Genomic DNA, 21,816 nt, shown 5'->3' with positions numbered 1-21,816 from the left:
ACACTGACTTCAGGGCTGGGACACAGAGGCTGCAGGTTTGGCCTGCTGGACTCTTGCTGGTGCCCCCAGCTGCCAGGCTGAGTGAGCCGTCGGAGAGCAGCTCCAGATCAGGGAAGGTCTGGGGGGTTGCTATCTAGCAGCGATAGCAAAATGGGGGCTCTCTCACTTAATCCCATCTATGAAGCGTGTACTGTTACTCCATAAAAGACAAAATGAATCGGTTAGTAACTTGCCCCAGGTCAGTGCTAATAATGCCTCCCGCCATGACGAGCAGCACCCACTCCTGTCCCCGTGTCACAGGGCAGGGGACCTCTCCCCTCTCGGCTGGCCTTGTCTGCGCCCAGGCCTCCTGGACAACCTAACCAGCCTTGGGCCCTTTCCTCCCGGTGGTGTGCGGCCAGCGGGGTCCAGAGCTGCTTAGCCAGAGCCGGCCTCCTCGGGCCCCAGTTATGCTCGGCCGCACGCTCCCTGGGCGGGAGTCTCGAACCAGGGAGGCCATGGGGGGCGGGGGGTGGGGGGCCGGGGGCTGACCCCAGGGCTCAGGGAAGTCGGCATGTTCCTGTGGGATCTGTTCCCTGCTCCCCATGCTACAACCAACTGAACGAGGGGTGGAGACGGATTACTGTCCTGGGCCAGAGGCGTGGCCCCCAAAATTCCCCGCCAGGGTGTCCCCTGCTGAGGTCTGACCAGGTGGGAAGGGCTGGGCTCGGGGGGCTGGGGGAGCACGGCCTGGCCGGACCGGGACAGACTGCGGGCGGGTTGAACGAGATTGCGGAGCCACGTGGTTTATTGGGGCAGGGCCACGGGCGGCGTGGAGGCTACGAGTCGCAGTCCTCGGGAATGGCCGCCGTGATGAGCAGCGAGGGCTCCATGACGCCCGGGAAGCTCTCCTCCGCGCACAGTCTCTGGGCGGGGAGCTGGGGGGCCAGGCCGCCCTGGGCCAGGGACTCCATGATGACCTCGGCCGAGCCCACCTCCAGCTCGGCGGGCGGCTGGAGCGCCACCACCACCACCTTCTCGTCCTCGATGACCAGGTTCCGGAGCTTGCGCTGCCGCGGGTTGTAGTTCTTCACGCGGTCGTGGATCTCCATGTGCCTCCGCAGGTGGGCCTGGGGGGAGCGGGGCTCAGGGCTGGGCTGGCAGGCCCGAGGGGGGAGGAGGAGGTGGCCCAGGCCTACCTGCCGGGTGAACTTGTAGCCGCACTTGGTGCACTCGAACTTCCTCACGCCCTTGTGCCTCCGGACGTGCACACGCAGCTGCTCCACGGCTGAGGGAAGGCCCGGAGAGCGTGAGAAGGGGGGAAACGGGGAAGTGGCGGGTCCTGCCTGAGCTGGGAGTCCTCCGGGGTTTCATCCGCTGCTTGGGGCCCCGCCACCTCCAGTGCCTCCCGAGGTCACTACTGCACAGGACCCGGGAGCTCCCCCCCTCCCGCTTGAGGTGAGGATTAAATGCGGGAGCCCCTGCTTTGTTATCACTGCTGGATGGCAACCCCCAGGCCTTCCATGGGGACTGGGAGATCCGCCGCCAAGAGGTCCCTGCGGAGGAGGAGCGTGTGGGAGCCACGCCGCCCCGGCCTCTCCCGGTGGAGACCCCCGGCTCCGTGGGCAAGCAATGCAGACGCCGGCCCTCTCCTCCGCCAGGGCTTGCGGGAAGGACGGGGACAGGTACCTTTGAAGGTCTTCCCGCAGATCTGGCAGAAGTGGGGGCGGCCCTCCTGGTGGCGGCTGGCCACGTGCCTCAGCAGGGGCCCCTTCTCGGTGAAGCGCTGCTCGCAGAACTCGCAGCTGAAGGGCCTCTCGCCAGTGTGGGTGCGGTTGTGCTTGTCCAGGCTGGCTGTGGGACCAGCTGAGTCAGCGCGGGCCGGGCCGGGCCGGGCCACTCCCCTCGGGGACGGGAGGGGAGGCCCGCCTCACCTTGGGTGCGGAAGGTCTTGCCACAGAGGTGACACTGGAAGGGCTTCTCGCCCGTGTGCGTGCGCAGGTGCGTGTTGAGATTGGCCTTCTGGGTGAAGGCGTGGCTGCAGAACTCACAGACGTAGGGCCTCTCGTTCCTGTCCGGGTGGGGGACACAGGCCATCACCCAGGGAAGGCGCCTCCTTCACTCCACTGCAGCCGAGAGCCCCCAGGCCCGAGCCAAGGCAACAGCAAGGCCTGAGCCAGCCCGCCGGAGCCACGCCGGAGGGGCCGAGGCTTCGGTGAGCAGCCGGGTGGAAGGAGGGCATGGGCAGTGCCAGCAGGGGGAGGTACAGGGCCTGTCTTAGCCTGGAACCCCCCCCTCTGCCTGGCCAACCTGCTCGGCCCTCTGATGCCCCTGCAGGCACCACACAGGGCGGAGGGCACTCTGACCCGTGTGTAAGCACACTCTGCCTTCCGGCCACTTGCTGGCCTGGAGCCGGCGCAGGGCCAGACCCTGGGGGAAGACGGGTCAACCCCAACCTGTGCTTGGCTTTGGTGTGCATCTGCAGGCCGTTTCGGCTCGAGGCCCGGTGCCCACACTCCTCACACACGAACAGCTTCTCTCCGCGGTGCTTGAAAGCCTCGTGCAGCTGCAGTTCTGTCCGGGACAGGAAGCACTTGGCACAGGTGGGACACTGCAGAGCAGAAGGGACCGGACATAGGGAGCAGGTGAGGGCAGGGCAGGGCGGGGCTACCCAGGGGCCCGCACCCCCTGGACACCCCGCATGGCAGAAACCGCACAGCCGCCCCCTGGAGCAGCTCCAGTCCCAGCGGCAGCGCGCTGGCCCCGCCCTCGGCCCCGCCGGGCACTCACAGCATGGGGCTTGGGAGCTCCGTGCAGCTTGATCATGTGGCTCTGCAAGTCCTTCTTCTGCATGAACTGCTGGGAGCAGGAGGAGCACTGGAAGACAGGCCCGCAGGCACCTGAGGCAGCCCGCACCCCAACCCGGCCACCCTGGACGGTGGGGGGACAGAGGGCAGGGCACCATGACCCAGCCACCCTGGGCGGTGGGGGGACAGAGGGCAGGGCCCAGCCGGAGACATTGGAAGGCCCCTTGACCTGGGTCTGGGTGACGCCCCCGCTGGGAAGGCGCCCCATGCCATACCCGCAGGGATGCTGAGCCTGCCCTCTATGGAAAGAAACAAGGGCCCAAAAAGGACCAGTGGCCCAGCCTGAAGGTATGGGGTACGGGATGGGCAGGGAAGGCAGGGCTCCTTGAAGCTGCAAGGGGGAGGCACCCAGTGGGAGGGGCCCCAGGGACAGGCCGAGCCTGACCTTGTAGGGCATCTCCCCGGTGTGGGACACCATGTGCACCCGCAGCTCCATCCTCCGGCGGAAGGTCTCCTGGCACACGGAGCACGTGAAGACCTGGCGGTGTGAGGGGCAAGCGGGGCCGGCATCAGCGGGGGCCTCTGCCGGCGACGGCGGCCTCTGCCCGGGCTTCCACTCGCTGCGGGGAGGAGTCTGCCCGAGGAGGGGGCCGCTAGGGTGGAGAGGGAACACGTAATCTGCCTGCCCTGAGCCTGGCTGTTCACTCCCTCCACACCAGGCCCCTCAGACCCGGCAGGCTGCGGGCAGGGGCTTAGCGGCCTTGCCCGCAGGCCCTGGCCCTGGCAACAGGCCTCTAGGAAGACAAGGGCAGGATGTGGCTGCCCCACCACATGGCATCCAGGAACCCTGCGGCTCTCGCATTGACCGTCCCCTCTAAGTCTGCGGGGCCCTCCCGAGGGCGGAGGCGGCTACATGCCCCGGCCCACAGCACCTGGGCCAGCCACGCACCTGCTCTGAGCGGTTCATACAATTCCGGGCTTCGTGCTCCAGGAGGTTCTCCTTCCGGAAGTAGCACTTCCCACATTTGGGGCACTCGAAGGGCTTCTCCCCAGTGTGTTTCCTGCCAGAAGCCACAGGGGGGTGGGGCTGAGCGACTTCCAGCCTCACCCTCACCCAGTGCCCCCTCTGGTGAACCTGCAGGTGGAGAGGGAAACCTTCCCCCCTCCCAGCTCCGGCCCAGCTCCACCCAGGGCCGCCCGGAGCCGTGCCCTCTCTCTGAAGGCGGACACAATCTCTGGGTCCAGATTCCCTGGAGGAAGCACTCAGTCTGCCCGGAACTTCTGTGGGCTCCACCTTCAAAACTGTGGCCAGAGCTGACCACTGCGCCTCCCCTCCGGCAACCCCTTAGTGGGGCCATACAGGGCCCTGGGCCTGGCCTGAGCCTCCTGCCTGAGCCCCACAGCAGCTGGGCCCCACAGCAGCCTCCTGGCAGCTTTACACGTCAGCCAGCGGAGGAGCCGTAAGGAGGCAGGTCTCAGCGCCGCTCTGCTCAGGATCTCCAATGCCTCGTATTTCCTGAGAAAAGGCCTGGGGGTACAGCTGCCATGCCCCCTACCTTGCTGGCCTCACTCCCCACCCCATGGCCCCTGCTCTGGCTCTCCTCTCAACCTGAGCTCTCCCCCGCTTCCGCTCGGTGACCTTCCTCACCTGCTCGGAGCCTGCTCACATCTTCCTTCCAAACTACAAGCTGACCCGTCCCTGAGCTCCCCTCCTCCCTCCTCCCACTCTGCCGGTGGCCAGTGGCTTCCCAGTGTCATACTGAGAAAACCCGTGTGGCCCAATCTGGCCAGCAATTGCACCAGGTGAACCAGTGATGCCTTGGGCCAGAGAGTGGCAGGGCTGGAAGGCATGTCACCTCGGTGCCACCCCTGGGGCCCTGGAGCATCTGGAGCAGCGCCCTCCACGAGAAGCCCCTGCAGCGATGGGAAGGCTCCGTGCCCGTGGCAGCAGCGACGGGCGAGGGCTGAGCGCTGAACCGTGGCTGGCACGTCTGAGGGACTGACATCATCTCACCGTGCGCACTTCCACTTGCCGTTACAACAGCTCCTGTGCCATTCGCTTTCCTTAGCGGACACTACAGCTCCACTGCCACCCGGGCTGGTTTCCCCAGAACTGCAGGCGGCACCAATCCTACCAGGTACCATCCTGGCCCAAAGCCCACACGGTCAGGCTGCAGAAATACCTAATGTGCGGCCTCACGGGCTTTCCTCATCCCCTCGGCAGATGGGGGTCAAGGTTCACGGTGGGCGGAGCCGTTGACAGTTGCACACAAACCCTCTCCAACCAGAGGGCCCACAGTAGGAGGGGAGGAAGGGATCCGGCCCAAGGCCAGGTTCTCACTCCCTTATTATGTGGCTCTGAGACGGAGCCCCTGGCCCTACATGGCCCAGAAGCGGGGAGCACAGGCCCCCTCCCCCGACACGGGAAGGGCAGACAGGAAAAGCAAATAGAAAAACGGAGTGTTTACCTGTTGTGGACTTTCAGGTAATACTTGCTGAGGAACTTTTTATGACACGTGGGGCATTCAACCGGCACCGCTGGACCTTTTCTGTTCGCAGGGGGCTCGGCTGCCAGGGCGCCTGCGCTCAGGGCTGGCTCGGCAGGGCAGGGCTTTCTGAGTACGTTTGATTTCCTCCTGGTCAACACAGTCTCCGTCTCAGAAACACAGTCGCCATTCCCGTCATCCTCAACTTGAACCACCACTTCCCACTAGAGAAGAGGCAGGAGGAGGAGGCGTGTCACCCAGTTAATCAGCAGGGGCCCTGGGGTGGATGCAGCAAGCTCCATCCCAAGGCCCACCCGGGCCCATCCCCAGACCAGTCCCCAGGCCTGTGCCTGCTCCCATCAGGGCCCCCGGGTGGACAGCAGCAGAATCTTGCACTCGAGGCCGGGGCTCCATTGTGGGGAGCCGGAAGTGGCTGGATTCCACTGCCCTGGGGAAACGCCTGCAACCCTGATGCTGCCCACTCCACGCCGAGAAGCTGGCCTCCACGGACAGCTGAGGCTGCAGGGCACAGCCAGCTTCCTGTGTTTGGCAAAAGCCTGTTTTAAACCCACATAACAGAGATTCTACCTTGGGGTCCGGCGTATGCCAGGAAAGTGTCCATCTCTTCCCCCTACACCCACTTCCCCCATTCCCAGCACCCTGCACACAGTACCTCATCACTCCTGCCCTGCAGCTGGCCACCTTGAGCCTCCAGGGGCCTTGGGGGCGCTTTGCAATCCTCAGGCTCCTTGTCCTCCGGGGGACAAGGCTTCAGGGCCTGCCTGAGTTTCCCACGCAGGGATGGGCTCTCGATCAGAGCAGGGAGCCCAAGCTGGGGCCTCGGGGGGCTGGTGCTGCCGCTGGGCTCCGGATCCCTGGGGACTTGACCCACAGCCCTGGAAGCTTCCTCGTGCTCCATGCCTGCTAGCTCCTTGGGGTGGCTGCTCACATCCCGGGGGACAGGTGTCTCGAGCCCACTCTGGCCACTTGGTGCCTGTCCCGCCGAGGTCTTGGGGTTGAAGCTCTGGCACAGTTCCACAGCGTCCGGCACACACAGCTCCCTGGCTGCCAGGAGCACCTGATCCCGGTTCCCTGACGTGAGGGCGAGGTGGCCGGTATAGAAAAAGTCCAACAAGAGGCCAAAAATCTCCGCGAAGCCAGCAGGGAGGACAACACTGCCCCCGGAGCCAACCCCATAGAGGCTCTCAAAGAAGTGGCTGCAGCAGGCGAGGACACTCCAGTGGGCCTTGAACACCAGGTCCCCCACGGCCAGGGTGGCGTCGCAGTACTGGCCCTTCTCCCGCTGCTTGTTGAGCTCCTGCAGGACCCTCACGCTGTGCTGGATGAAGGAGCCATCCATGATCTGTCTGGAGGGGAGGAAGGCAGAAGTGACATCCTGGCCAGCACAACCCGGGGGTAAGAGAAAGCCCCTGGATTTGCGAAGTGGGAGAGGGGAGGTGGCTTCTACTCAAAGTCACATTTAGCACCACGAGAGCTCAGATCGAGACTAGAGTGTGCATGCAGAGACAGGAACAGACCGAAAGCTTCCCCGGGGCTTCCCCGGTGAGCAGCCCATATTAGGGTTGGCCAGAGAGTGGGTGGCGGGGCGCAAGGGGGCTAGGTGGGGGGACGAGGCATGGCTTGGTGGGACACAGGGCAGGGTCGTCAAGGGGCGCTGATGGAAGGGATTGAAGTTTGAGGAAAGGAGCAGCGGATCAGCACGAACTGATCGGCCTGGCACAGCGACAGGACCCGTAGCAGCGGAGGGCGGCGGCTGCAGACGCGTGAGCGAAGCCCACGCCGCTCCCACGGCTCCCGAGCGGCCGGACGTAAGCGGCCGCAGCCCTTCCCTCTCTCGCCCGCGCCCCGCCCTTCTCACCCGGGCCGGTCCTCCCTGCGCCGGCCCCACCGATTCCAGACGCGTCCACGCCACAGCCCCACCCGCCAACTGCCCGGGCCGTGCGTACCCAGCCCACACTACGGAGCGGAGACGCCGCCGTCGCCACCGCCGGACGTGACGTCATGGCGCGCCCGCCGGGGTGGAACACCTGAAAGGCGCAGGGTTTTAGCGCTAGCATTTGGGGGCGGGGCCTCGAAGAAGACGACCAATGAGATGAGAAAGGGAAATGGGGCGGGGCCAGGCCCTGGACTTCCGTTACCGGCCGCCTCCCAGAGCTGCCTAGCAACGCCAAGCTGGGCGCGGGGTTTTCCTCCGGTTCTGGCCGAGTCCTGAGGTTCCGGCTGCGGTTTGCCCGCCGCTGCGCTTTCAGGCTTGAAGAGGTAGCGCCCCACGCTCGCCCAGCCTGGAAGCGCAACCAAGACGCACATGTGTGTTTTTTAAATCCTCACCCGAGGATATATTTAATGGTTTCTGCCTCCCTTAGGCGCCCGGACCAGGGTTGGAACCCGCAACCTCTTGGTGCACAGGACGCCAATCCAACCAGCCTAGCCACCGGGCCAGGGCACAGGTCACCTCTTTATTGGTAGCCCGCTGGCCGGCAGGAGCCTTGGAGGGGGCGGCGGAGGCTCAGGAACGCCGGCAGAGGGCGCCCGCCGCTCCCAGGCCGCTTCTTTCCGACGCTCCACGGGCTGAGGGGCGGAGCGATGAGATCTCGCGAGACTCTCGCGCCGCCAGCGCCGGCGACCATCATGGCGGACACCCTGCAGCTGCAGAAGCAGAGACCCTTCCGCTCCACGTGGGCGCGATCCCGCAAGGCCCGGCCCCAGCTCATCCTCAGCCGCCGGCCCCGCCGCCGGCTCCGGCTCCTGCGCTGGGGCGGCCGGAGGCTCCTGCGGCGGCGGCTGCTGCAAGCCCAGGCGGCCGGCGCGGACTGGCGGGAGGGCAGCTGGCTGGTGTCGCGCTCGGCGGCTGCCCCGAGGCCCAAGACCGCGGTGCCCAGCCCGGTCCCTAGACCTGTCCCCAGCCCGACCTCCAGCCGGGCTTCCAGCCCGACCTCGGACGAGGACACCGCCCCGAGTTGCCCCGCGAAACTCCCCATCCCGCCGCTGCGTCCGGCCGGCCCGGGCCGCGCGTTGCTGCTGCTGCCGCGGGAACAGGTGAGTCGAGCGCCCGGCGGGCGGAGGGGGAGGGCGGAGACGCAGCCCCGGGGGTGGCGGGCCCGGGGAAGACCGTGGCCCCTCTGTGGGAGTCGAGAGCGATTTCCAGGCGGTGGTGCTGAGCAGAGGGTAAGGAGGACTCTGCTTTGGGTGATGTAGGTCTTCAGAGCTGAAAGGGACTTTCATGGCGATAGTTTTGATAAGAGGTCGCATTTACTGGGTGCCCAGGAACGTCAGGCTCTGCGTGTTCTGAGTGTCTTGGTTGTATGAACCCTTGTAATACTCCCAGCTCACCTGGAGTCACTGCCGCGATTGCTGTGAATGTTGACAGAGGAAGAAACTGAGGGTTAGCTTCGGTAACTCCCCAAAAGGAACACGGTGGTAGGATCCGAAGCCCCGCAGTCTGATTGCAGGGTCCCTGCTGTTCACTTGGACTCTGGCCTGGGACGCCCCCCTCCAATGCAGGAGGGAAATAAAAGCCAGCCACGCAGAACCTGGGCAGGCAGGGAGCTGTGAGGACAGCAGAGCTGGGCTCGTGGGACGCCCTCGTTTTCCATGTGTTCATGTTCACCAGCTGTCTGTAGCTGCCACGGGATGTAATCTTAGTCAAAAACATTAAGTACCTGAAAGTCACCCGCTACAATGTCTCCTGTTATTTAGGAATCTGCCACCTTTTGATATGTGACTAGCAATGAAGGTTTTAGAAAATTCAGTCATTAGTAACAGAATCCATAATGTTATTTCTTTTCTTTTTCTTTTTTTTTTTTTCCTTTCCCTGCTAGGTTTTTACTTTTAGCGGGACCTGTCGCGTGACTTGCCTTTACGGCCAGGTGCAGGTGTTTGGTTTTACCATTAGCCAAGGCCAGCCTTCCCAAGATGTCTTCTCTACCTACACCCACTCTCGCCTGGCTCTCAGTGCTGTTCATTACTCGGTGCCTGAGAAAAGCAAGAAGGAGATGAAGAGAGAAGCCCGAACTCTGCTCAGAGCTCATCTTAACCGGGGTAACGAGAAGAACGGGATCATCTGCTGAGGGTGTGCTGTGATGAGGCTCGTAACTTTTAGATGAGTACTATGGCCTAGATTGCCCACTTTACTAGATCTGCTTAAACCCTCACAGCCCTGGCCAGGTGGCTCAGTTTGTTGGATCATCATCCTTTATACCAAAGGATTCCGGGGGGAGGGGTTCCATTCCTGGTCAGGGCACATACTATCTGATGTTTGTTTTTCTCCTTCCCTCCCCCTCCCCCTCCCTTCCTCTCTCGAAACAGTCTAGCTGGTTTTGCTCAGTGGTTAGAGTATCACACCCCAACCCCAACTGAAGAGTCTTGGGCTTGATTCTGGTCAAGGGCACATACCACTGTTGCAGGCTTGATCCCCAGGCAGGTCCAGGGGGCAACCAATTGATCAATTGATGTGTCTCTCTCACATCCATGTGTCTCCCCACCCCCCCACCCCACCCCCCGCTTCCTTCTCTCTCTCCCTCTTTCACTTCCACTCTCTCTAAAAATCAATGGAAAGAATATCCTCGGGTGAGGATTAATAAAAATAAATAATTAGTTCATTAAATATATCTTCAGATGAGGATAATAAAAATAAACTCTAGCAAAAGTCCTGAGTGACTTTTCACCATACTGTTTTCACCATTTTACAGGAGAAAAGTTGCCCAAGGCCACACAGCTAGTAGGTACCAAACCTGGACTGACTTCTCAACCCAGGTGTGTTCCTGTCATGCAGAAAGGCCCCCTGAAAAAGGCTCTCAAACGTAATGTCTCCCCTCAAAAAGCTCACAGTTTAGCCGAGGAAATGGCGGTCCTAAAGGGCGCACAGTTTAATGGAGTTACTGTTGGTGAGGTAGTTTAATCTTCTCTCTACAGATGACAGGTGTTGGGTGATGAAGAACTTTTCTCCTCTGTGCTCCATTGTGATGCTAGAAACCCTGAAAAACTCCGCTGTGAGCTTCATTACCAGCCATCCAGGCTTATCTTACGTTTTCGAACAAGAGGTAAAGCCAGTTTTCATTCCGAGTTTTGCAAATGACTTTCGCCAAAACAGTCCTCTCACATGACTGTGTAGGGTGCTCCCCTCGGAGGTCAGTCTCTTGTGCTGTGTGTCCTACAGGCTGGGGTGCGTGTGCTCAGTAAAAATAGTCACTAGAAAGGTGTACCCTGAAAAGGGCCCCCTTCGTTTCATTCCCCAGCAAAAGCCATCCTTTTATATTGTAGTCGGTTAAGTGCTTTTTGGCATTTAAAAAAAATGGTTATCTTGTATCTTGACTCATTAACACGAGACAGTGTAAGTACTTACACCTTCTCCCCGCTCTCTTTTCTCACCTGTGTATTTTGCTGGCCCTGTTGATAATTTCCTAAGGTCCAGTTTTTACTTTAATTGCTTCCCATGAGCCAATAAATTGAACCTAACCATAAGATTGTTGGACAGACTGGATGGTGAGATGTGAGAACCAAGGACTAACCAGGCCTTTGGGGCTAAATGCCTGGGTGCTTGGCGTTTCTATTAACTGAGCCGGGGCGACTACAGGAGCAGGTGTAGATGTGTTCACTTTGAGGTGCCTGTTAGATGTCGAGTCTGGAATTCGGAAAAGAGGTTGGAAATGTAGATTTGGAGCTTTGAGCAGAAGAGGATCCAAAGGCCTCAGGGTGGGAAAACAGCACCGAGGGAGTTGATAGAGTGAGAGACGGGAAGGTTCCAGGTCTGAGCCCCAGGCACTCCCAAGAACCGGGCTCCATGAGACCGCGACAGCGTGGTCCTTGTGTCCAGACTGAAGGCCTGCTCCCTCGTTTTCTAGAATCCAGAGTTGCTGATAGCAAGCCTTAGGGCCAGGCGGGTTCCCATGCCTTTATGACGCCCTTTCCTTGTGATCCTGGGCGGTCTCTTCCGTGATCCTCTTCCGCGCAGTGGTGTGTTCCGTCCAGGCTCCAGCTGCTTCCGCGGGAGTGGGCTCGTTCCTCGGGTGGCTTTCCCGCGGTTTCCTGGTGCTTCTAGGGTGCCATCGGGCTTCGTGGACCCGCCTTCCACGCCCTTTCCGCTCTGCGTATATGCTGTCTGTTGGCTCTGTTTGGGGTATTGCCTTGACTTCGTTCAAATACCCAGCAGGCTCTTGGCCTGCGGCCTCCAGTTCCCTTTTCCTTCTGGCAATCACTCCCACGCGTGTTCTTTCTCTTGGACGTGTCCTCGGGCGATGGCGGCTGGGAAGTAAGCATAAGCGGTGGGAACAGGCGCTGGTGCTTTAGGAGGAGAGTTGGCAAGGGTTGGGTTTGGGGTTGGGAAAAGGGAGGGATCACATTTATCTTTAGCTCACAGTTGCATGAGGCTTATTAATTCAGAACTGAGGGGAAAGGGTGCATTTGTTTTCACCTTTTCTAAAAGTTGATGTTGTTCATTTCAGAGGACAACTTTCCAGATTAACGCTGAGTATTTCGCCATGAGGTCTGTGGGCATTAAAAAAGAGAAGAAAAAAAACGGCCTTCAGTTAACCGAGAGTGTCCTTTCGGCCCTGGAGGAGCTGGTCGGCGTCGCTTGTGGTGAGCGAGACGTTGCTGAGTTTGAGTGCTCCCGCCAGAGCCCCGAGCCCCGGGTGAGGAGAGCCCCAGGGAGAGGCTAACTCTAGGGCCATGTTTGTCTCACCTCCAGAGGAAGCGGACGGCTGCCCCATCATTCTGGTCTGTGGCTCTCAGGACGTCGGGAAGTCCACCTTTAATAGGCACCTGATTAACCAGCTGTTGAACAGGTGAGCCTGTTCCTGTCTGACAGGTCGCTTGAATGGGGGCCTGAAGTAGGAGGTTGGATTTAGGAAACTGGACGGGGATGCTCTTGGCTTCTCAGAAGAGAGTACGTACAACTCTGTGCCCAGCAGCTCGGCTAAGCGGTGGCTCTGGGTGCTGACCCGCCTGTCAGCGCGCTTCAGGGCGGGTCACTCGGTCTCGGCATCTGTATTTGTCCACATCGAGATTCAGAGTAGGTCAGCTCCGCTTTTTTCCAGGTAACTTTTCAGGGAAGATGACAATGTACCATATTATGGACGGACACTGTGACCCATCACATGTCCTCTTTAGGCATCCATATGGATTGAGCAGTCCACCCAAAAGCCTGCCTACTGTGGGTCAAAATCATCCTATATAATAAAAGGCCAGTGGGTCAAAATCATCCTATATAATAAAAGGCCGGTGGGTCAGAATCATCCTATATAATAAAAGGCCAGCGACCAGAACGGCGTAACGACCAGAACGACTGATCGACCAGTCGCTATGAGGTGCATTGAGCACCTCTCAGTCCCTCCCCCGGCCTGAGGGCTCCGATTGCCGGATGGCGAACGGGAACCACGGGGAACCGGGGTGGATGTAGGCGGTGGGGTGGGACTGGGGACTGGCGAGCGGACAGAAGATGGCCCTGATTGCAGGCTAGGCCTAGGGACCCTACCCATGCGCTGGGCCTCTAGTATAGCACATAAAACCCTTAAGATCTGATTTATCCTTTCCACATAGTAAAGCTAGTTAAGATTTCCTTTTGAATTTTTAGTATTTCCTGCGTTGACTATTTGGAATGTGACCTGGGACAGACAGAACTTACTCCTCCAGGCTGTATTTCTCTATTTAATATCACAGAACCACTTCTAGGTACGTATTGTAGATTCCTAAATGTTCTCGTGTTATAAAATGTGTGAGTAATGATACTTAACCAAAAAAAGTCAAAGAATATAAAAATATAAAATATAAATGTGAGCATACCCTTCCAAAATCATGGTCTTCCCATAACTGTTTGTCCAGCCTCCAAAAATTAAAAAATAAACTATGACACTTTGTGGGATTCCATTTTAGTCAATGGACCTACTGTCCATTTTGTTACAAGTAAGTTAGAAACACAGCTTCCTTTAATATTAACATCTTATTTAACCTTATACAACGATTTAAACCAGGAAATTAACATTGATACAATGCTATTAATTAACCTATAGATTTTATTCAAAATTAACAAGTTACCCACTAATATCCTTTTTCTGGTTCAAAATCCAAACCAGAATCCCACATTGCTTTTTTTGTTTGTTTTTGTTATTATTATTTTTTTTAATATATCTTTATTGATTTTAGAGAGGAAGGGAGAGGGATAGAGAGATAGAAACATCAATGATGAGAGAGAATCATTGATTGGCTGCCTCCTGCACACCTCCTACTGGGGATCAAGCCCACAACCTGGGCATGTGCCCTTGGCCGGAATCAAAACTGGGACCCTTCGGTCCGCAGGCCGAAGCTCTTATCCACTGAGCCAAACCAGCTAGAGCTGTTTTTATTGTTTTTTTTAATTGATTTTTTAGAAAAAGTGGGAGGGAGGGAGAGAGAGAGAGAGAGAGACATCTTTGTGAGAGAGACACATTGATTGGTTGCCTTCCGTGCACGCCCTGACCAAGGCTGGGAATAGAACCTACAACCCCAGGTTTGTGCCCTTGACTAGGAATCAGACCCGAGACCCGTTGTGCTTGGGCCAACATCCTCACCGATGAGGAACACTGGCCAGGGCATGGATTCATTCCCGTTATCTATTTTCTTAGGACCACCTTTCACCCACCAGAGGACACCACAGAAAATGGTATATTTTGGGAAATCTACTTGTAAAAACAACTATGAGAATTACATTGAGATCATCAAGTATGTGTTCAGCTCCTACAAGAGAGAGTCCCCTCTCATCATCAATACAATGGGCTGGGTGACAGGTAAGGCCACTGAGGCCCACGGGCCCGGGAAGGACCAGTGGGAGTGAGCTCCCGGCTCAGACCTGCGGCTGGAGCCAGTTTTGGGGAGATCCTCCGGCCGAGCGCTGTCTCGGAATGACACGGCGTTGTTCTGGGGCGCTGACGCTGACGCCCTCTCCTTCCCGCAGATCAGGGCCTTTTGCTCCTCGTCGATCTGATCCGCTTGCTGTCCCCCAGCCACGTGGTTCAGTTCAGTTCTGGCCGGAGCAGATTCATGCCGCAACTCACCCCCAGCTACGTCGACGACATGGACGGCTTGTACACAAAGAGCAAGGCCAAGGTCAGAGACCGAGGCTTCTACCTGCCAGAGTTTGCAGACAGTTTGGAATTTGGTGACGAAGAAAAGGAGAGTCCGGTGGCGTTTTCTGGACATAAGCTGATGTGCGTCCAGTCGGACTTTGCGTTTAGAAAAACTCCAAGAAATCGGTAAGTAAACCGTCGTGGCTGGAGAATTCCGTTTTCTTCCGTTTAACACGCCTTCTGCCCTCAGTTCCTTCAGAGCGGTAAGTCCTGCATCACTTTCCGTCTCCAGCGCAGGTGTGGGCTGGGCGGGGGGAGCAGTCAGGCGTTTTCCCGTGGGAATGTCCAGAGGGGGCTCCCGCTAGGAGAGTCTCCCGTTCCGTGTCCCACGGGCTTAGAGAAAGGCAGGGCGTGGGGGTTCCAAAGTGCAAGTGGATCTACGTAATGACAAGTGGGGGTGGGCCTGTCGGGGCCGCTCCTCACCTCCTGGTTTGCTTTTCAGAGAGTCGCATAACAGAGTTCTTCGGGACTTGGCCTTGTTGGGTTACCTTGGCCAGCTGCATCCCCCCCCGCCGAAACCGCTGCATCCCCTGCACAGCCTGACCCCCTATCAGGTACAAGCTGAGCTGGTGGGGGGACCACTGTGGCTTCTGTGTGCGGCGCTCTTCTGTCCGCTTTATAGCTCCTCGTAACCCTCAGAACCAGCCCATGGGGCGGGCTCGGTGACTCCCCGTTTTGCAGATGGGAACGGAGGAATCCAGCGGCAGTGGCAGAGCGGGCGTCAGGCTGTGCTGTCCTGGGCACAGCTCTGGTTCCGGGCCAGTGGGCATGTCCTCCCTGACCCCAGAGGTGGCCCTGGATTGAACCAGGCAGTCTGGTTCCAGCGCTCCCGCTTCCGAGCTGTGTGACTCGGTTTGTCGTTGGTAGAGCCGAGGCAGTACCCGGCCTGGTGGGATGGCTGTGCGGAGTCCACGGGAGTGCACAGTGGTGCCCGGCCCCCAGAGGGCACTCTTAAAGCCTTGCACGTTATTGTCAACATTAGATTCTGGCACCAGAGTGTGTGTATCTTGGGATCCAGAATTATTTGGGGGAGAAACCACCTTAATGCTAGAATTCTGGGTGGTGGAAGAATAAAATAGTGACAGGCAGCATTTCCTAAGTGCTTACTCTGCTGTGCTGTGTCCTAAGCCTGTGTTTCCTCCTTACTCACAATGGCTGTTATAATCCCCATTTTACAGATGATAGGACTGAGGCCAGGGACATTGAGTCAGCTGACCCAAAGGGGCACAGTAAAGGTTTGGGCTGGACTGCAGGCCATGCAGCCTGACTCCAGAGGCCAGAGCATGCGCCCTCCGCTGGATGCCCTGTCCAGTGTTGAGCCCTCGCTGTGCTAAGCTCGTTACCAGGAATGGCCTGGTGCCTGCATGGCACTGGGAGGGCGATGGCTCGTATGTTCCGTTTCCAGCTTAGCGACCTGGGCACAGTCGGGTGGAGGGGACAAGGCTGAGGCCTCGCAGGCAGGCGCGGCGGACCTGCCCGGCAGGGATGTGCCTCAGCCTGACGGCGAGTTTGGCCCTAGGCCTCCAGTCGTCCCCCGCTGAGAGTCCGAGGCAGTTTGTTCACCGGAGCTTTGCTCACTTGGAGAAGCTGTAGAACTGAATTTGGAACTTACCTGCCAGTAACCTAACCTGCCTTCTTTTTATTTCAAATTTGTTTTGAAATCTAAATAACGTGTATAACAAAATACTTTTCTACTGTAAGAAGTTGAAGTTACCCAGAAAGTTACAGTAAAGGTAGTTCTTTATCTTGTGCTCCAGGCGTGTGATGCGTTTGTCTTGATTCACTATGTTGCATTAGGGAATGAGTGGCGGCTCTCCTCACTGAGTGGGTTTGGCTTTCTTACATTAGAGACCTCCGTGACGGGGTCTCACAGTCTCCCGCGACTGTAACCCCTGTAGGCCCTCTACAGACTGTGTCTGCTGTGTCTCTTTAGACAAGAAAGCTCCAGGCATTGGTTTAGATTTCTAGCAAGTGTGGATGGTGCACAGGGACTTGGTGTCAAGTTCTCAGGCTCTCTGTTAAAGCAGTGAAACCGAGCAGATGCTGGCTGGTGTTTCCATACTTCTAGATACTTTTCGGCAGGCACTTTGGCAGGCATAACTTTAGAGAGCTGGCCGGTCAGCTGATACAAATGAAAAGTAGTTTCTCAGAATTAATAGAGGGAGGTGGGGGTAGTAAAGGGGAAGGAAGGTGATGTATATGGTGACGGAAGAAGATTGGAGTCTGGGTGGTGAACACATAATGCAGTAGATGATCATGGAAGTGCACGCTTGAAGCCTACATGAGTTTTTTAACCCACGTCACAGAGAACTTAATAAAGAAAAAAAGAGCTAACAGGGAGGCGCCCATTGGTTTTGCAGGTCCCTTTCAGTGCCGTCGCCCTCCGGGTCATCCACTCTGATGTCGCCCCTACCCATGTCCTGTACGCGGTGAACGCCAGCTGGGTCGGCCTTTGCAAGATCCTGGACGATGTGGGAGGATACACAGAGGGGCCCGTCCTGCTCACGCAGACTCCGATCTGTGATTGTTTGGGCTTCGGTGAGTGAGAGGGAAACGTGTCCATAAACCTGAACCTGACCGCCTCGGCAGCTGTAGATGCCGGTCTTACCGCGGGCTGTCTCGGCTCGATGGTCAGAGAGCTGCTGTCTCCACGCGCCGTGGGCCTCGGGCCTTGGGCCGCAGGAAGCAGGTCTTCCTCTGCTTCTCCTCCGGCCCCTCTCAGTCCCGGGCCCCTCCCCCCCCCCCCCCCCCCCCGAGGCCTGGTGGCGCCTTCTCACCTGGCGTGCTTCCTCGAGGCCGCTCGCCCTCCGCGGGGCTCTCAGTCCGTCTCCTGCTGACGTCCCGTAGGGTTCCGAGCCCGTGTTACCGGTGCACTCACTCTGCTCGTCCAGGACTCGGGTCCAGAACTGAGGTCCTGATGGTCCGCAGGCCTGGTGTTCTCCCGGGTCCCCTCCTCCACCCCCGCCACCTCCTGTCCCCGAGGTCCTTCAACGGTCCTTCAGAGATTCACGCAGGTGTTTGGGCCCGGCCCCGGGGTCCTCCTCACCTCCTCCTCCACATCCCACCCGCGCCAGGTCAGGCGGCTTCTGTTCTTGAAATGAGTCAGGCTCCTCCGTGTCATGTCCTCCCGTGCCCGTGTGAGCATCCTCACCCCTGCACTGGACCCCACTCTCGGGAGTGACCTGAGCACCAGCGGCGCGGTCACGTCCTGACATCCTGGCGTGTCCACAGCACAGGTCCAGGCCTGGCCGCGCGGCACCCGCAGCCCTGGGCCCGTCTCCTCCGAGAGCCCACGGAGGTGTTGGTCTCTGGGCTCATGAGGTCAATAAACGTCAGTGGATGTTTCTGGAAGGTTGACCCAAAACTAGCCAGGTCCTTCGGTAATGACACGTTTCTGATTTGTACAGTGCTGTTCTTCTCAAAGCGTCTTCAGAGACGTGTCCCTCTGCAGACCATAGAGAAGGAGTGGGTGAAGGGACAGGTCGAGTCCCCTTTGCCCCACTAGACTGTCTCCCCGGCGCGCTGGCGCCGTCGCCGTCTAGGACTTTGGCACGAGGACCACTCGGTGCCTCACAGCCGAGCAGGGAGGAGCTGCCATGGCTTCCGGCATTCCCACACTCCGTCTCCCGCCACTTGGTATTTTCAAACAAAACGCAGTTGAAATTGGAACTGTTTTAAAAGCTGCTCTGCAGTGGGCGTTGCCTCCAGGTGCAGGCCTGGCGCCTTGCGGAGGGTGACTGGCGTGCGCTCGGGTCTTCCAGGGATCTGCAGGGGGATCGACATGGAGAAGCGGCTTTACCACATCCTCACGCCTGTGCCCCCGGAAGAACTAAGAAATGTGAATTGTCTGCTGGTCGGAGCCATTTCCATTCCACAGTGTGTCCTCAAGAGCCAGGTGAGCGTGGTCCGGGACAGCCCGGGGGGAGCTGGCTGTGTCCGTGGTAGAGGGAGAACCTGAAATGGGGAGGAGCCGTGGGCAGGTGATTGTTGGGGAGATGGACGCTTGGTTGTAGGGGCTGAAGGAAGCCAGGGGAGAGGCAAGGCCGTGAGTCACCAGCCTGTGGGAGAGCCATTCCCTTTCCTGAGGCTGAGGCCATCTTCAGGCGCAGCCCTGGGAAGGTCACGGGAAGGTCATGGTGGCCAAGAGCATCTGTGTGGCCCCCAAGCCGAACTGCAGGGCCTGTGGGTGGCCTGGCTGCTGCTCCCCTTCTTACCTGCTTGTTGGGGATGGAAACACCCACACTTACCACTCGCTGTCGGGTGTGCTTGTGGAGTTGACTAGACCAGTGGTCGGCAAACTGCGGCTCGCGAGCCACATGCGGCTCTTTGGCCCCTTGAGTGTGTCTCTTCCACAAAATACCACGTACAGTGCGATTGAAACTTCGTGGCCCATGCGCAGAAGTCGGTTTTCGGCTCTCAAAAGAAATTTCAATTGTTGTACTGTTGGTATTTGGCTCTGTTGACTAATGAGTTTGCCGACCACTGGACTAGACAGACAGGAGGCGGTCACCTGCCCCTGCGCCAGTGCTGCTTCCGGGCCTTTGGGGAGAGAGCTCAGGAGGGGGCGGGGCTCACTCAGACTCCACGCTGTCTTCTGGGGGAGGGAGACTGGGCCGACTGGGAGTTTGCATGTTTTCTGTTTCCTTTCAGCATGGGTTCGAGGGGACGATTCCTTACGTCACAACAGATTATGACATTAAACTTCCTGGAGCGTCAGGGAAAATTGGAGCAAGAGAAGCTGAGGAGACGTATAGAAAGAGACAACACCCAAAAGCTAGGTTCTATCGAAAGGCACACTGACGTTTCTAACGAGCGAGGAAGCCTGACTCTGTCTCCGGCCTGACGGCAGCGGACTGGTGGGCTCTGCGCTGTGAATGCGCCCTGGCGAGCAGCGTTTGCTCCACAGCTCGTGGGAGTCATATCCACTTAGTCCCTTCTTAAGCTCCGTGACCTCGCTTTGCCCTCACCTGCTGTGTGGTCCATCAGACACGATGCTTTATTTTCTAAAGGGAGGAAGCAGCAGGGAAAAGATACGCCATTGAAACAAAGAACAAAGTTCTTCAAGAATCTGGTTGTTGGAATCTGGGTGAAAATAGGGAGACAAGGGCCCCAAAAGATGAACCAAGGAGGAAGGCAGGCTGGCCAGCGGGATCCGAGCGTAACAGGATGTGGGGACGCACCTCGGCCCTTGCCCACCTGTGATGGCCGGCCGGGGTCGGGACCCTCTGGTGGTCGTTCCCATCCCCCGATCACGTGATTCCCATCCTCTTCCATTCCTGCGGGACAAGTATTAAAGATCGTGTTTCATCTTTAAATGTAATCAAGGTTTAACAGATGGAGGTTTGGACTCGAGAAGCCTTTTTCTCTTTTTAATCCACTGGTTTTATGCTGAAGAAAAGCTTGCTCTCAAATCCAGGCGCCTCTCGGTTTTGCCCTGATTGGCTCCTCCTCTGAGACCGAGCCTGGGCAGAGCGGTCTGGGGGAGGCCTGGCAGGGCAGCTCTGAGAAGGGCCCATTCCTGCCATTGGCGGCTGGACCTGAACTTGAACACGCGGACAGCTCTGGGCTGTTGAGTGCGGGAGCTGGTGATGGTGCCATTCTCCCAGGCGAAGTCTGTCCTCTTCTCCCTGGTGCTCACGAGTCCTTACCCCCGAGGTGGGTGGTTTTGGGGGGCAGAGAGGAGCCATCTGGGTCACACCATTTCTGCGCTGAGGAGAGCGGGACAGGAACTGAGGCAGCATTTCCAACTTCCTGTGAACGTCACTTCCTGGTGGAGCATGTTGGAGGAGGTCCCCAGGATTCGCAGGTTTTACCATCTTCTCCATTGAAATCGCTGATGAGCTGCCTTGAAGCTCTCAGAGACCCTCAGCGTGCACATTCTCCCGGGAGCCTTGTCCCACCGGGTGAATTTTTGGATTCGGGAGACCATTTAAGGTCTAACTTCTTCATTGCCTCTTATTTATACTTAAGTTTACCATGGACACGTTTTTCTGTTTTGACTTTGCAAGTAACTGTGAGACAATCCACCACCGTCGGCTGTTGCCTCCTCCCCCAGCCCTGCATCTCCGTGACAGTCACTGCCTTTTCAGGACTCCAGGCTGCCTTCGCCTCCCCTCTGGCTGGCGTTGAAGGACTCGGTCCTCCAGGCCCCTCTGGAAGGAAGGCTGACAGGGCCACTAGAGGGAGTTGTCGGCCATGGTCCGAGGGCCAGACCCTCCAGGTCCCTGGCTCTGGTCAGGCCGGCTCTGGATGTCCATTTGCTTACCGATGTCGGTGGTTTGGGCTTGTTATTTCTAGTCGGTTGTGGTTCAGGGTGTGTAGGAATGAGTCTGCATTGAGTTATTCTTAATCATCGGTGTGTGATTTCCAAAGTAGTACATGCTTATTCTAGGGTTTGTTTTATTTTATAAACAGACAGCTCAGTGTTCCCTCCTGACCCTGCTAGTCCTGGGGGTAGGCGTCCGTGTACGCTCAGGCCCCGGTCTGGAAACGAGATTAGAGCGGGGGAGGGACAGCGACGCACCCTTCAGGTGCCTTGGATTAGGATTTTCCAGAGATGGGACCCTGGAAGTGGCTCGTGGGGGAGGACGGGGGGTGGGAGGTCCCAGGTGGAGCAGAGGCCCCGCCTCCTCCACTGGGCCCTTTGACAGGTGGTACCCCCGCCGGACACTCGGCTGTCCGCCTGACGGGGCGCGGCGCGACGATGTGGGTACAGGGCTCCTGTTATAAAAGTGCTGAGTTTTTAATGGATTGGTAGAGGCTGTTTAGGTTTGGATGTGCAGTGTCGTGGTAAGAGCAGGCTGTGATGGTAGAGCTCCGGGTTCAAACCCTGGCTGGACCGCTGGCTCCATGAGGCTGTGAGGGAGACATTCACTGGAGCCCGTTCCCCCTTTAAGATGGGAGGGAAGCTTTCCCCTGGGGTCCCTGCCTGCGCAGCGCTGAGGCCGGGCCCTCAGAGGCGAGCAGTGACTGCGTGCGGCCGTCTGGAAGGCGGGGGCCAAGACCGGATTGTCCGCAGTCACACCGGGACGAAGCAGAAACTCAGCGTAGGAATCAGAAACCTCTTACCTGGCCCCCCTCCAGCAGGTTCACCTTAAAACCGATCTTCCGGCCACGGGTCCCGCTAAAGAGCTCCCCCGAAGGACCCCCTTCCTGGGAGTTTTTCCTAAACCTCCGTTTAGTGCTTTTGAACTTGGATGACAGTTCACGCATTTAGAACATGCTCCAGTCCACTGCACGGAGAATCACTGTTGGTGCCATGACGCTGCCTCGTCTGGCACCTTCTAAATGGTGTTTGGCATTTGTACCCCGTTGGTGTCCTGTACGTGTGGTTTTCTGTCCGGCTCTTCTCACTTACGTCTCTTTTGTATCATTAAATGTTTTTGAGGACATGAATTGGTGTAATTCCTTACATACGTAGACCAT

At 58.2% G+C, this 21,816-nt stretch overlaps 2 protein-coding genes across 6 annotated transcripts; one reads left to right on the top strand and one right to left on the bottom strand.

The window, feature by feature from the left end:
* Positions 1-769: 769 nt before the first annotated feature.
* ZBTB48 (zinc finger and BTB domain containing 48) lies at positions 770-7,642 on the bottom strand. 5 transcript variants are annotated; one of them, XM_054720639.1, is made up of 11 exons: positions 7,240-7,258; positions 5,946-6,639; positions 5,255-5,496; positions 3,736-3,847; positions 3,232-3,324; positions 2,770-2,856; positions 2,436-2,590; positions 1,914-2,050; positions 1,669-1,833; positions 1,179-1,267; positions 770-1,109 (listed from the first exon to the last, which is right to left on the bottom strand). In XM_054720639.1, exons 2-11 carry the CDS (start codon positions 6,630-6,632, stop codon positions 819-821), a joined length of 2,058 nt encoding a protein of 685 aa, XP_054576614.1. In that variant the 5' UTR covers positions 6,633-6,639; positions 7,240-7,258; the 3' UTR covers positions 770-818. The 5 variants fall into 5 exon arrangements, with proteins under 5 accessions (XP_054576614.1, XP_054576613.1, XP_054576612.1 ...); XM_054720638.1 differs by lacking the exon at positions 7,240-7,258 and adding an exon at positions 7,622-7,642 and having other exon boundaries at positions 770-1,267; XM_054720637.1 differs by having other exon boundaries at positions 770-1,267; positions 7,240-7,259.
* On the top strand, positions 7,633-21,786 carry NOL9 (nucleolar protein 9). The gene is made up of 12 exons (XM_008151854.3): positions 7,633-8,329; positions 9,112-9,331; positions 10,205-10,332; positions 11,734-11,869; positions 11,979-12,075; positions 12,864-12,961; positions 13,891-14,052; positions 14,220-14,517; positions 14,834-14,945; positions 16,752-16,929; positions 18,153-18,286; positions 19,042-21,786. Exons 1-12 carry the CDS (start codon positions 7,877-7,879, stop codon positions 19,189-19,191), a joined length of 2,166 nt encoding a protein of 721 aa, XP_008150076.3. The 5' UTR covers positions 7,633-7,876; the 3' UTR covers positions 19,192-21,786.
* The last annotated feature ends 30 nt before the right edge of the window (positions 21,787-21,816 follow it).

Source organism: Eptesicus fuscus, chromosome 9, assembly GCF_027574615.1.
Source record: "Eptesicus fuscus isolate TK198812 chromosome 9, DD_ASM_mEF_20220401, whole genome shotgun sequence".
NCBI classification, from domain to species: domain Eukaryota; kingdom Metazoa; phylum Chordata; class Mammalia; order Chiroptera; family Vespertilionidae; genus Eptesicus; species Eptesicus fuscus.
The sequence above is the reverse complement of the archived record's forward strand: the minus strand, read 5'-3'. Positions and strand labels throughout refer to the sequence as shown.